The sequence below is a fragment of the Heloderma suspectum genome, chromosome W, assembly GCF_057233095.1.
Source record: "Heloderma suspectum isolate Gila_16-S chromosome W, 16-S_ref, whole genome shotgun sequence".
NCBI lineage: Eukaryota > Metazoa > Chordata > Lepidosauria > Squamata > Helodermatidae > Heloderma > Heloderma suspectum.
In genome coordinates, this window is record NC_139475.1 from 53,230,752 (window position 1) to 53,243,694 (window position 12,943).

The 12,943-nt window shown below is 56.5% G+C and overlaps 1 protein-coding gene across 6 annotated transcripts in view; it reads right to left on the minus strand.

The window, feature by feature from the left end:
• Positions 1–12,943, minus strand: part of LOC146334028 (vesicle transport protein USE1-like) — a 24,029-nt gene continuing 11,086 nt past the window's right edge. For 2 of the 6 annotated variants that reach the window (XM_084825171.1, XM_084825176.1), the window contains exons 2-8: positions 8,449–8,498; positions 7,970–8,048; positions 7,610–7,762; positions 7,291–7,309; positions 6,440–6,470; positions 3,101–3,263; positions 1–2,471 (exon numbers count right to left, since the gene is read on the minus strand). In XM_084825171.1, the coding sequence (XP_084681297.1) occupies positions 2,229–2,471; positions 3,101–3,263; positions 6,440–6,470; positions 7,291–7,309; positions 7,610–7,762; positions 7,970–8,048; positions 8,449–8,498 (738 nt within the window). In that variant the 3' untranslated portion in view covers positions 1–2,228. Of the gene's footprint in view, positions 2,615–3,100; positions 3,264–6,439; positions 6,471–7,290; positions 7,310–7,609; positions 7,763–7,969; positions 8,049–8,448; positions 8,499–12,943 lie in introns of all 6 variants that reach the window. The other 4 variants (XM_084825174.1, XM_084825173.1, XM_084825172.1 and 1 more) reach the window with 4 other exon arrangements.

Genomic DNA, 12,943 nt, shown 5'->3' on the forward strand with positions numbered 1-12,943 from the left:
CTGGTACAGGGAGCTAGCATTGCGGAGGCGTTTCCAGACGCCCCAATCCCCTGGAACAGGAAGGGCGCCCCAGAAAACGCGGGCCTCATTCTGGCCAGCGTGGTGGACCCTCTCCCCACTGCCCTCCGACGGGTCTGGCCTGCTCCTCCATCGGCCCCGAGCTCACGCCGAATCAGCTCCCCTTCTGCCCGCACCTCGGCGGCCAGACACGGTTGGCACGCAGCCAAAGTGGGAATGTACGTACGAAGCCGACACACTGCGTCGCCAGGGGCTCCCTCGGGGTGGGCAGGCTTGGCAAGGCAGAAGCGGGGAGGCCGTTTCCTTCCTGGGGCAACCTCCCCGAACAACAAAGCCTGCGCGTTTCCCGTTGGCGGGAGCCGCTTCTCTTCTGGGAAGGCAGCTGAATCTGCCGAAACGTTGCCCCTCTCCTTCTCCGATCTGGCACTTTTCCCCAGTTGGTGCACGATTCAGGATGTGTCATCTTCCTGGATGCCCGCCTGAATTCAACATATTTAGATGGGTGTTCTCTCTCTCTCACGCACACGTGCACACGATGGAGACGTGGCTGCTTCCTCAGCGGCGCAGGAGCGCCAGTGTGACCGCTTTGGTCCCACATTTGGTCCCTGTGCCCCTGGTTGCTCAGCAGGGCCCGCTGACTAAGTTCCCAAGTCAAAGGGCATCCTTATCCGTCACCGGAGGCCTGGGAACGTGGCCTTTCCTTGCTCCACGAGACACCCAGCGGCTCCTGAGGCTGGGAAGGCAAACACTTCTGTGCCATGGCCCACCCTTGCCCTTCCTTCCTTCATGTGATGTGCGAAGACTTCCCAGACACTGCTTGACGGTCGAGACAGGACCCCTCGGAGCCTCTGAAATGCGCCCAGGATCGTGGCGGGGGCAGTCTGGGTCAGCGTGGCCGAGCCCTGTTGCCACAGCGAGCAGAGCCGGGAAGCCCTGTTGCTCAGGGGTAGAACACAGAGCAGAGCAGGTTCGATCCCCCACGTGCCCGCGTTGAGGATCTTGGGGGCCAGGAGACCCCCGAGCCCAACGGCCAGGCAAGGGAGAGCCACCCTGGGCAAGAGGTCCAGGCAGCCACCCCTCAGCCTCTCCGTGGCCTTGCCACGCACGCACAGCAGGAAGGTGGCCCCCCAACTCCCATGCCTCCTCCCAAGAAGCTCCCACAAGGGCAAAGCAGACAGCTGCAGCAAGAGCGATTTTAATGGGCCCGTCGCAACATGCAAGGCGGTGATACAACAGGTTCCCTTTCATCCACTGACCTCCCCCACAGCCTCAGTTGGCCCCGACCCAGTAGGCTGAGGCACCCCCACCCTGGAGGGGTTGTGCCTCCTCGTCACGCCCAGCCTTCCTGCCGCGTCAACACCAGGTCGCTCGGCTTCAGGAGAAGGGTGAGGCCCCGCTGGGGAGAGCGGCCGCTTCTGGCAGATGATTAACCACGCTGCTAGTCCCTCAGGGCTGCTGTGAGAGAGGAGGCCCACAAAAGAAGGCACACCCACCCGCTGCCTCGTTCCCCCTTCATGGGGGGGCAGGGCTGGAGAGCAGGGGGCTGGGTCTCCTGTCTATGAACAGATGCACCAGCGCACCCCTGCGCCTGCGTAGGCGCTGATCCACCTTCCCATGGCAAATCTGCCCTTTCCTGCGCTTTCCCACCCCCTTTGTGCATTAAGTAGCGCCGCTCCAGAGGCCCAGCACAGGAGGCAGCGTTACTCCCCGGTGGGCGGCAGCTCGCCAGAGAAACGCATGAAAGGGCGGCCCCGTGATCCCTGGCAGCCATTCATGGGCACCAGCCTCTGTCGGAGAGTGTGGTGGCACTTGCCGAAGAGCATGGGCGCTGAGGCAGCTCATGGGCGCTGAGGCAGCTCAGGGGCACAGGGCAGGGGGCGATGTCGGGCTGCAGGTGGGGCCTCCCATGAGGGAACGCGCCCGCATCCCATAAAACAAAACCAGCCCCCCGCACACAGGAAAGCTAGCAGTCCAGGAGAAGGCTTCTCGGTGGGCCGCCTGCACGAAGGGGGAGCGTGGCGTCACGCAAGCTGCCCCGCTGCAGCATGGAGCGATGGCCCCGGCAGAGGCCCGCCACCTCTTCCCATGGGGAGAACCAGGCCTGCGAAGTGCAACTTCCAACCTGCCCACACTTGCTCCAGGTCACAAGAGGCTACACCCCGCTCCCACGCAGGCAGGGCCTGTAAGCCACGCGGGAAGAGCCTCCCCGCTCAGTTCTTGCAGTCGGGGGGATGCGCGGGAAGGAGAGCTACGGATGGGCCACGGTTCTGCGGACCAGCAGGAACGCAGCTTTCATCCGCGGAGCGTCTTCGGCCCACGTCAAGAAGCGTCCGGGGCTTGGCTGGGGAAGGGGGCGAAGCGGGCAGAGGGGCGAAGCGGGCGGAGGGGCGAGGCGGCCGCCTCCGGCCAGGCATCACCTCAGCTTCGGGAAAATGCGAATGAACAGGATCATGCTGATGAAAATGAAGCAGACGATGACCAGCATCAGCCAGAGCAGCCAGTTGACGGACTTCTTGGCATGCTGCTCCAGGCGATCGGATTCGTCCTTCAGCTTCTCGAAGTTCCGGTCAGCCAGCCTGAGCGACTGGGACAGTGTCTGGAGCGAGCAGAGGGGCGGCAAACGCTCGGTGAGGCAGCCACGTGGCTTGACCACGTCGCCTGGCAGTGGCGGCACTTCCTCAGCCCTATATGGAGCTGCCGCCAGGGCAGAACCCGGGACTGCGTGTAGCAGCGGGGAACTGGCCAAAGAGGCCTCAATCCCCCACGGCTTGGCAGCCTCCCGGCTTCTACACAGGATTGTCTCCCCCTCCCCAGAGGCCGGGACGCCTCTCCAGAGGCGCGGCTACTGCCAGGAAGAGCTGGGAGCGAAAACAGGCTGGTCACTTGGCCCCGCCCCCTTCGTCTTTGGAATGTGGCCTGCGGGCGGAAAGGGTTCCCCACCCCGATGCAGAGCCGGGCTAGCAGGCCCCCTCCACATCCCCGCCCTCTGCCATCTCCAACAAGGGGGGCCCAGCGCTTTGTCACCGCAGTTGAAAGCCAGCCTGGGGAAGGCCCCCGGGCCGCGCAGGGCGGTGCGCCGTACCTGGTTGTCTTGCTTGATCACGTTCTGCGCCACCAGCGTGTTGTCCTTGAGGTTGCGCGCTAGCTGCAGCATCTCCACGGCCAGCTTCTCCTGGATGCTGTGGTGGTGCTGCAGGACGGCGTCCAGCTCGGCGGCTGACTGCTTCTCGTCAGGGAGCGGGGCCCTGGGGCAGTGGCGGGGGAGGAAATCCAAAGAGGAGGTCTTGAGCACTCTTGAGAGCAGCCCTGGCCCCAAGGCAACCCCAGGCCAGCCCCACCATTGACTTCCTGCCCCTGGGATGCCCTCAGCGCTGCCGGGAGGTGGTGCTTGGCTTGCTCCAGGCTGCCTTGGCATCCCGACTTCATCTGCTGCCCAGCGTTGCACGGTGTCCTCGCACACCTGGCCCCATGCATGTGGCGGGGCACACGCTGGCCCTGGTTTTCCATAATGGAGCAGGGGATGACGACCCGCCATTTCAGGGTGAGGCTGGACAGCCGTCTGTCGGAGATGCTCTGACTTGGGTTCCTGCATTGAGCAGGGGGGTGGACTCGAGGGTCCTGTAGGCCCCTTCCAGCCCTACTCTTACATGATTCCATGGGGATGCTTTGACCTGGATACCTGCACTGAGCAAAGGGGGTTGGACTCGATGGTCTTGTAGGTCCCTTCCAACCCTACTTTTCTATGATTCTATGACATGGACCTCAGACGTGGTAAATGCCTCTCTAAGAGATGGAGTAGGCCCACCTGCCCTTAAGGAGGCAGTGGGGAAATCCATTTGGAAAGTACAAACCGAGATCCTAGGCCCTGGGATAACGATTGCTAATCTTCCGTTCTCGGGGAAGCTGTTGAGCGTGGGCACGGCCGGCCCGCGGATAAATAGCGCCCTGGGCCAGGGTGCCTTTGGTGCCTCCCCCCATAGACAGTTTTGCAGGACCACCCAGAGGATTTATGGGAGCTGGTGCGGGGGTGATGGCTATTGGGAAAGGCACTGCTCAAAACCTGGACCTCTCAGCTACTGTGCTACAGTTGTATTTATTTTTATTTATTTACAATATTTATATACTGCTCTACATCAAAAGATTTCAGAGCGGTGCACCGCCATGATGAAAGAATAAAACGCCCTGTTTAAACGATTAAAACATTTTAAAAGGAACAAGTTCCAAGAAGACTAAATCTAATGACCTGGTCTTATTCCAGGCGGCTTCCTGAAATACCGACGTCTTCAGGAGGTGCCAGGAGCGACACAACACCGGCGTCCACTTGACCCCCAAAGGCAGGGAGTTCCACAGGAAGGGGGCCACCACACTGAAGGCTCTTTTCCTGGGGGACCCCAGCCGGGCTGTGGGTCCACGTGGAACCACAAGCCGAAGTTTACAATGCCCTTTTCTGAGCAGCACACTGGGCAACACGGCAGGACTATCTTGTAGCAGTTCTTGCCTTTTGGTAAGCCATCTTTATTTTAGAGCGGCCATTACTCTTCCCTTTAAAAAGAATAATGAAAAGCTATCAATAAAAAAGGCATCCAGCTGACCTCTGCCAGCATTATTTTATTATTATTGAGACCGTGCTTATAGTGTTTACCGGATCTACAGTACTAAGTGCTGGGCAGCACTGCCTCAAAGGCAAGCTGCGCCCCACTGATTCTTTCCTGAGTATTCGGATCCATTTCAATCTGGTTTCAGGTCTGGTTTGGGGATGAAAATACCCCCAGTTGTCCTGGTGGACGATCTGTGCCAGGGAATGCAACCCTTTTGGTTCTCCTGGACCCCTCAATGGCATTCAGTATCAACGAGGGTACCCTCCTGAGCGATCTAGCTGGATTGGTCTTGGGCCTGCAGTGCTCTGGCTCTTCCTGGAAGGAGGGTCCGAAAGGTGGTACTGGGGGACTTTTGCTCTGCCCCATGGTCTTTGGTGGCATACAGGGTGCCTCAGGGCTCTCCTCTGTCCCCGAGGCTTTGTGAATCTATGCGAGCCTGCTGGAGGAAATGATCCAGAGATCTGGGCAGCAAGGTCACCAATATGCTGATGGCCCGTTGCCCCCCCTTTCCCACCGACAAATCCCAGGGAGGCTGAAGAATTCCTGAACTGATGCCTGGAGGTGGTTGTGAGATGAAAGAGGGTGAACACGCTGAAACTGAATCCAGACAACACACAGAGCCACTGTGGGTAGGGAAGGTGGCTGATCTGATCTGATCTGATCTGGGGAGAGGGGTGTAGCCAGTCCTGGAGGGGCCTGCGCTCCCCCACAGGACCACACATGCAGCCCCATCGAGAGAAAGCTGCCCTTCCCTCCCTCCGGCGTGCGCAAGTTGCACCCAGACTAGACTGCTACAGCAGGCTCTGCGTGGGCCTGCCTCTGGGGACGACTCGGAAGCTTCAGCAGGGGGGAGCACACCCGCCTGGCTGCCCACCGCAGCGGGGCGGCCAGCCCACTGCTGTACCAGCTCCTCCTGGGGGGTTCCAACTGGGCTTCACCTGCTGGTTATTTGGATTACTTGGTTATTTCTATGCTGGACTCCTACTATTTTAGAGATTTATTACTTTGTGGCTATTTTGGGCTGACTCGGGCTGTAATCTGCGACTTGAGACATTTCTTTAGCTTATGTTTATTTCAATAAAATAGAAGAAGAAAGCAGGCCTCTTCTCAAGCTTAGTCAGCCACAGTCAACATCCCCCTGATTTGGTGCTGCTGACAGCCTCGGGGTCTCCGCTCTGCCCAGCTGCCAGGTTCTTGCCACCCCAATCCACGTGAAACGTTCGATATTTTGCATCCCACCCTGCAAGGCAGGCTGCTGCTGCTGCTGAGGTCATCAGAGGGAGAGGAAGCCGCAGCCCCTCCACTGTGGCTGAACCCGCTTTTGTCCTCCTCCCTCCCCAAACTCCGTTCCTCTCATGCCACACCTTTAAGGCTGCAAGACTACAGGGCAAGGAGTGCCTTCTTTCTCATCTTGGTGAGCTGCCCTGGGAGTCTTTGGGGCTCAAATGCTGCCCGTAAATGAGGCTGCGTTTCACGGAAGCAGCTAAATCCGCTGGTGACTCCAACACCCAGGAGAGCACAGATTCCACGACCCCCTCCCTGCACGTTCTCTTGCTAACACTGCAGTTTGGAGAGGGAAAAACAAACGTGGGGGACCTCCGAGGAGTGAGAGAGGCTCCGACTTTCTCCCTTCCGCAGCACGGATGAGCAAGGACCCCACCTCCCCTCCCCAGTCTCTCTAGTGAGCTCAGCCAAGAGTTCCAAACCCCTGGATGCACGCAGTGGCACAGACCGAACTCCAGGCAGGGCAAAAACGGCAGACATTCCCACCCTGCTCAGTCTCCGAGCCCAAAGGCACCCCCAGAACATGCCCCGGGACTCACGTGCGTTTCCTCAAGCTCGCCTCTTCCAGATCTGGAGGGAGAAAAAGACAAAAGAAAAAGAGTGCTGCTTTGAGCCGCCGACCCCACGCTCCTGCTTTGGAGATCCGCTTCTCCAGCCAACCAGGCAAAAAGTGGAAGAGAGGTGCAGAGACGGAGCCCGCCAGGCCGGACAAGAAACAAGATTCAAGCAGGGCAAGAAGGGGAGGGAGTAATCAAGGAGGAAGGTGCAGAAGTACGGGGAAAGGGATCTGTCAGGGATGCTCTGACTTGGAGTCCTGCACTGAGCAGGGGGTTGGACTCGATGGTCTTGCAGGCCCCTTCCAACTCTACTTTTCGATGATTCTGTAGGGATGCTCTGACTTGGATGCCTGCATTGAGCAGGGGGCTGGACTTGAGGGCCTTCTAGGGTTGGCCCTGCCAACCATACTGTTCTAGGAAATCAGTTGGTGGGAGGCGGTTCATTCCATTCTGGCCCGCCATTGCCAGACCTCCCATGGAACCGGGAGCCAAGTTTCCTTGTTTTCCTCTGCCCTCCTCCTCCCTTTCCCTTTTGCGTCCGTTTTGTTTTCAGTCGGACTGATGGAAGCTGCTCCAAGAGGTGATGCACTCCAAAAAATGGTGGAGTGCATCACCTCAAAAGGCATTTCCCCAATATCTGCCGACTGACTGGCCGCGGGGAAGGCTTCTCAGGACGAGCATATGGCCGCTGGCCACAGGAAGCGGTCTGTGAGCCCCATTCAAGAGTAGGGAATGAATGTCTGTGCTGGTTGTTAAAGAACATGCTGCACAGGCCTGGGTTTTGTCTCTGGGATTCTGCAGGCAAGCTCCCGGAACAAGCAGCAGGCACTTACCAGGGGCATAGGAGGAGTCCTGGGGAGGCAGAAAGACCGGGGACGGGGGCGGTGCGGAGAGAGAGAAAGAGAGGTCAGAAATACAGGGATCTTTGCGGCTGGAAGCTGTCGACCCTGCCCTGGTGGAACTCTGCGGCCCATCTTTTCCCTGCATTGGAACTGGCTGCCTTGGCCTAGCCCACGGGAAGGGAAGGCCCTCCCTGCTAGCACAGAGCTGGAACGAAGGCAGCTGTGCCCCGGGGGCTCGGCCCAAGCGAGGCTTGGGGGAAAGGGTCAGAGCAGAGGAAGCGCGATGGCCGCCCGGGCCAGGGAGACATACGGTACCAAGCAGCTCACTCCTCATCTCGCCCGTGTAACGGGCCTTGGTTTGCAGGTGCACCATCTGGGTTGCTGGAGTCCGCTCCTTGGTGGTGGTCGGGGTCCACCCCGGAGCCAGGAACTGACTGGCCAGCGCCTTATCCGACGACGATGGCTGGGGGAGGAGAGAGAGAGAGAATTGCCAAGGGGTTGGACTCGATGGTCTTACGGGTCCCTTCCAACCCTGCTATTCTGTGATTCTGCAGGGATGCTCTGACGCAGAGTCCTGCGCTGAGCAGGGGGCTGGACTCGATGGCCTCGTAGGCCCCTTCCAACCCTGCTGTTCTCGGATTCTAGGACGAGACGCGCCAACGGGCCTTACCAGCTTGTCCGCTTCCAGCATCCCCTTTAGGAAATCCACCTTGCGAGAATATTCATTCAGCACCTCTGCTGCCGGTTTGCTGGAAGGGAACCAGACACCCAGGACACGTCATCGGAGAGGAGAAACCAGGAGGAAGCTCTATACACAGATATCTGTGCTTTCCCGGGCCGCTAATCCAGAAGCGCCATCCCGCCCCGCAGCAAACGGGCCCTTTCAGTCACGCCTGTATTCTTTCAGTGGCCCACTTTCTGCCATACTCCGACAACAAAGGGCCGCGAACAACAGTTTCCGGGGGGACCGTGGCCTGTGCGGACGCAGGGAGAATGGGGGTTTCCAGCAAACCGCAGCAACGAATTTGGGCATGGCAGGTCCCCGGGCTGGCCAGTCCTCTTGAGCTCCGGCTCACCTGGCCATCATCAGTCCTGCCCTGCCTTGCTTAGGCCAGGACTGCTCGGACTTTAGGCCCCAGAGAGACTCACCTGGCGTGTTTCTTCAGCGCGAGCAGCATCTTCTCCAGAGCTGCGACGTACTGCGGAGGGAAACACAGGAGACGGTTCTTCCATTACGGAGCAGCTGGCACCACCGTGTCGGACGCAGCTTCGGAGACTCCACGACACTCCAGTCCCTATCCGTCTCACGGGGCGGTGGCGAGGTGGGGACAAGAGAGCGGTGGGGGCCTTACCGGGCCAGGATCCCAGGAGGGAACGGCCCCCTTCAGTCCGGGTGGCCCAGCCATTCCCGGACAGCTCTTGTTCGCAAGGCTTGAGGAATCACACGCTGCAGCCTGAAGCCACCCGGACAGCAACAACCCGTGAAGGGCTGCGCCTTTGACGCAGCCCCCACCCCAGAGCGGCCGGCGGGGATCCACATGCCCCCAAAGAAAGCGTAGCAAGAGCCAGGCCGAATGCTGGAGCCAGGGATGCATCGGTGAGGGGGCACAGGGAAAGCGATACAGCAGGCTGCTTGGGGGCACAGCTCATGGGGTGAGATCCCCGCTCGGGAGCCGTTCTGCCAGGCGGGGAGTTCCCCTCGCTTCCTAGGGACACCTGAGGACAGCCTGGCATTGCCCAACCAGTTCCTGGACCGCTGCTCTGGGTGTGCCTCTCTGGCACCCACGAGCCAAGGTGCTGCGGTGCCAGGAAAGGCCGCCCCCGCCCCTCCCTGAGCGCTGGCACTGCAGACCTACAGCGGAGAGGCTGCAGTGGGGATCAGGGCCTGGCCGCCATTCCACCAGGCTGGGCAGAGGGAGATGAGAGCGGGCGCGGGCGGCTCTAAGACACGCCTCTCCTCCTCCTCTTCCCTCCCCATCCCTTCTCCCTCGCGTGTTGTGTCTTTTTATATTGTAAAGGGGCACTGTCTGGTCCGTAAGCTGCTCCAGGAGCCTTCATGGGCCAAGGAGCGGGCCAAGAAAGATGCGACGTGAGTAAATAAACCTGACTGGGCACCATCTTGCCCTCGCAAGCAGGACAGCATCTCCCAGGAAAGCCAAGGAGTGGCATTCACGAGGAACGGCCCTCGGCACAAGCCCGGCCTTGCTGGGTCGGACCTGGGGTAGGGGGCTCCCTGAACCCAACATCGGGCTCAGAGCTGAGCTGCCCCTGAACACGGAGCTTCTGCCGGGGCTCACAGCAGCCAACCTGCCTGCATCGTATGCCTGGCCTCCAAGAATCTGTCTCATCCTTTTAAAACCAATGGGACTTCTGAACCCAATGGGACTTCTGAATTCTGTGGGACTTGCTTTGGAGCAATCCTGCCAAGGGCTGTGCTCTCAGACCGGCAAAGGGTCTCTCTACCCAAGATGGCTCCCCCTTTTTGGAAACACAGCGTTCTGACTTCAGTAGGCAAACTCAAAAGCCGCATGCTCAAAAGCAGGCCAAGAGTGCTTTGCTGGCAACCCAGATGCCGCAGCCTCACAACTCACATCAAAGCGCTCCCCTCTGCCCCCAGGTCAAAATACAAAGTGGTGCGACCGCAGAATTGGGTTCTCTTCCAGCCTGAGACTGCTGTTTCACTGCCAGCACCCAGTGAAGCTCGTACTTCACCAGTGGCTTCATCATCGCTTTTAGTCTCACAGGGCACGATGCTCTGACCTGGATTCCTGCATTGTGCAGGGGGTTGGACTGGATGGTCTTACAGGCCCCTTTGTTATTGTTCAGTCGTTCAGTCGTGTCCGACTCTTCGTGACCCCATGGACCATAGCACGCCAGGCATTCCTGTCCTGCGCTCTCTCCCGGAGCGTGCTCAAGTTCATATTCATTGCATCCGTGATGCTATCTAGCCATCTCATCCTCTGCCGTCCCCTTCTCCTTTTGCCTTCAGTCTTTCCCAGCATCAGAGTCTTTTCCAGGGAGTTTTCTCTTCGCATTAGGTGGCCAAAATATTGGAGCTTCAGCTTCATTATCTGTCCTTCCAATGAGCAGTCAGGGTTGATTTCCTTTAGGATGGACTGATTTGACCTCCTTGCAGTCCAGGGGACTCGTAAGAGTCTTCTCCAGCACCACAGTTCGAAAGCATCAATTCTTCGGCGCTCAGCCTTCCTTATAGTCCAGCTCTCACAGCCATACATTACTACTGGGAAAACCATAGCTTTGATTAGACGGACCTTTGTCGGCAAGGTGATGTCTCTGCTTCTTACTATGCTGTCTAGGTTGGCCATAGCTTTCCTCCCAAGGAGCAAGCGTCTTTTAATTTCATGGCTACAGTCACCGTCTGCGGTGATCTTGGAGCCCAAGAAAATAAAATCTGTCACTGCTTCCATTTCTTCCCCTTCTATATGCCAGGAAGTGATGGGGCCAGATGCCATGATCTTAGTTTTTTTAATGTTGAGTTTCAAACCAGCTTTTGCACTCTCCTCTTTCACCCTCAACAAGAGGCTCTTGAGATCCTCTTCGCTTTCTGCCATTAGGGTGGTATCGTCTGCATATCGGAGGTTGTTGATAATTCTCCCAGCAATCTTAATTCCGACCTCTGATTCATCCAACCCGGCATTTCTCATGATGTACTCTGCATATAAGTTAAATAAGCAGGGTGACAATATGCAGCCTTGTCGTACTCCTTTCCCAATTTTGAACCAATCGGTTGTTCCATGTCTGGTTCTTACTGTTGCTTCTTGACCCTCGTACAGGTTTCTCAGGAGACAGGTAAGGTGGTCTGGTACTCCCATCACTTTAAGAATTTGCCACAGTTTGTTGTGATCCACACAATCAAAGGCTTTAGCGTAGTCAATGAAGCAGAAATAGACATTTTTCTGGAATTCTCTTGCTTTCTCCATGATGCAGCGAATGTTGGCGATTTGATCTCTAGTTCCTCTGCCTCTTCTAAACCCAGCTTGTACTTCCGGTAGTTCTCGGTTCGCATACTGCTGAAGCCTAGCTTGTAGGATTTTGAGCATCACCTTGCTGGCGTGTGAAATGAGCGCAATTGTGTGGTAGTTTGAACACTCTTTGGCGTTGCCCTTCTTTGGAATTGGAATGTAAACTGACCTTTTCCAGTCTTGTGGCCACTGTTGAGTGTTCCAGATTTGTTGGCATATTGAATGCAGCACTTTAACAGCATCATCTTTTAGGATTTTAAATAACTCAGCTGGAATACTGTCATCTCCGCTAGCTTTGTTGTTATTAATGCTTCCTAAGGCCCACTTGACTTCACTCTCTAGGATGTCCGGCTCAAGTTCAGTGACCGCACTATCATGGCTATCAGGGACATTCAGATCTTTCCTGTATAGTTCTTCTGTGTATTCTTTCCACCTCTTCTTAATCTCATCTGCTTCTGTTAGGTCCCTGCCTTCTTTGTCCTTTATCATGCCCGTCTTTGCACAAAACGTTCCCTTGAGATCTCCGATTTTCTTGAAGAGATCTCTAGTCTTTCCCATTCTGTTGTTTTCCTCGATTTCTTTGCATTGTTCATTTAAGAAGGCCTTCTTGTCTCTCCTTGCTATTCTCTGGAACTCTGCATTCAGTTGGGTATATCTTCCCCTTTCTCCCTTGCTTTTCGCTTCCCTTCTTTCGTGAGCTACTTGTAAAGCCTCATCAGACAGTCACTTTGCTTTCTTGCATTTCTTTTTCTTTGGGATGGATTTCGTTGCTGCCTCCTGAACAATGTTACGGACCTCCGTCCATAGTTCCTCAGGCACTCTGTCTATCAGGTCTAATCCCTGAAATCTATTCCTCACCTCCACTGTATATTCATCAGGGATATGATTTAGGTCATACCTGAACGGTTTAGTGGTTTTCCCTACGTTCTTCAATTTAAGCCGAAATTTTGCAAGAAGCAGCTCATGATCTGAGCCACAGTCAGCTCCAGGTCTTGTTTTTACTGACTGTATGGAGCTTCTCCATCTTTGGCTGCAAAGGACATAATCAATCTGATTTCGATATTGACCATCTGGTGATGTCCATGTGTAGAGTCGCCTCTTGTGCTGTTGGAAAAGAGTGTTTGCTATGATCAGCATGTTCTCTTGGCAAAACTCTATTAGCTTTTGTCCTGCTTCATTTTGTACACCAAGGCCATGCCTGCCTGTTATCCCGGTGATTTCTTGACTTCCTACTTTAGCATTCCAATCCCCTATGATGAAGAGGACATCTTTTTTTGGTGTTAGTTCTAGAAGGTGTTGTAGGTCTTCATAGAACCGATCAACCTCAGCTTCTTCGGCCTCAGTGGTTGGGGCACAGACTTGAATTACTGTGATGTTGAATGGTTTGCCTTGGATTTGTACTGAGATCATTCTATCATTTCTGAGATTGTACCCCAGTACTGCTTTTCATAGAATCATAGAATAGTAGGGTTGGAAGGGGCCTACAAGGCCATCGAGTCCAACCCCCTGCTCAATGCAGGAATCCAAGTCAGAGCATCCCTGACAAATGGCTGTCCAGCCTCGTCTTATAGGCCTCCAGTGTGGGAGAGCCCACCACCTCCCCAGGTAATTGGTTCCATTGCCGTATTGCTCTGACACTCAGGAAGTTTTTCCTGATGTTC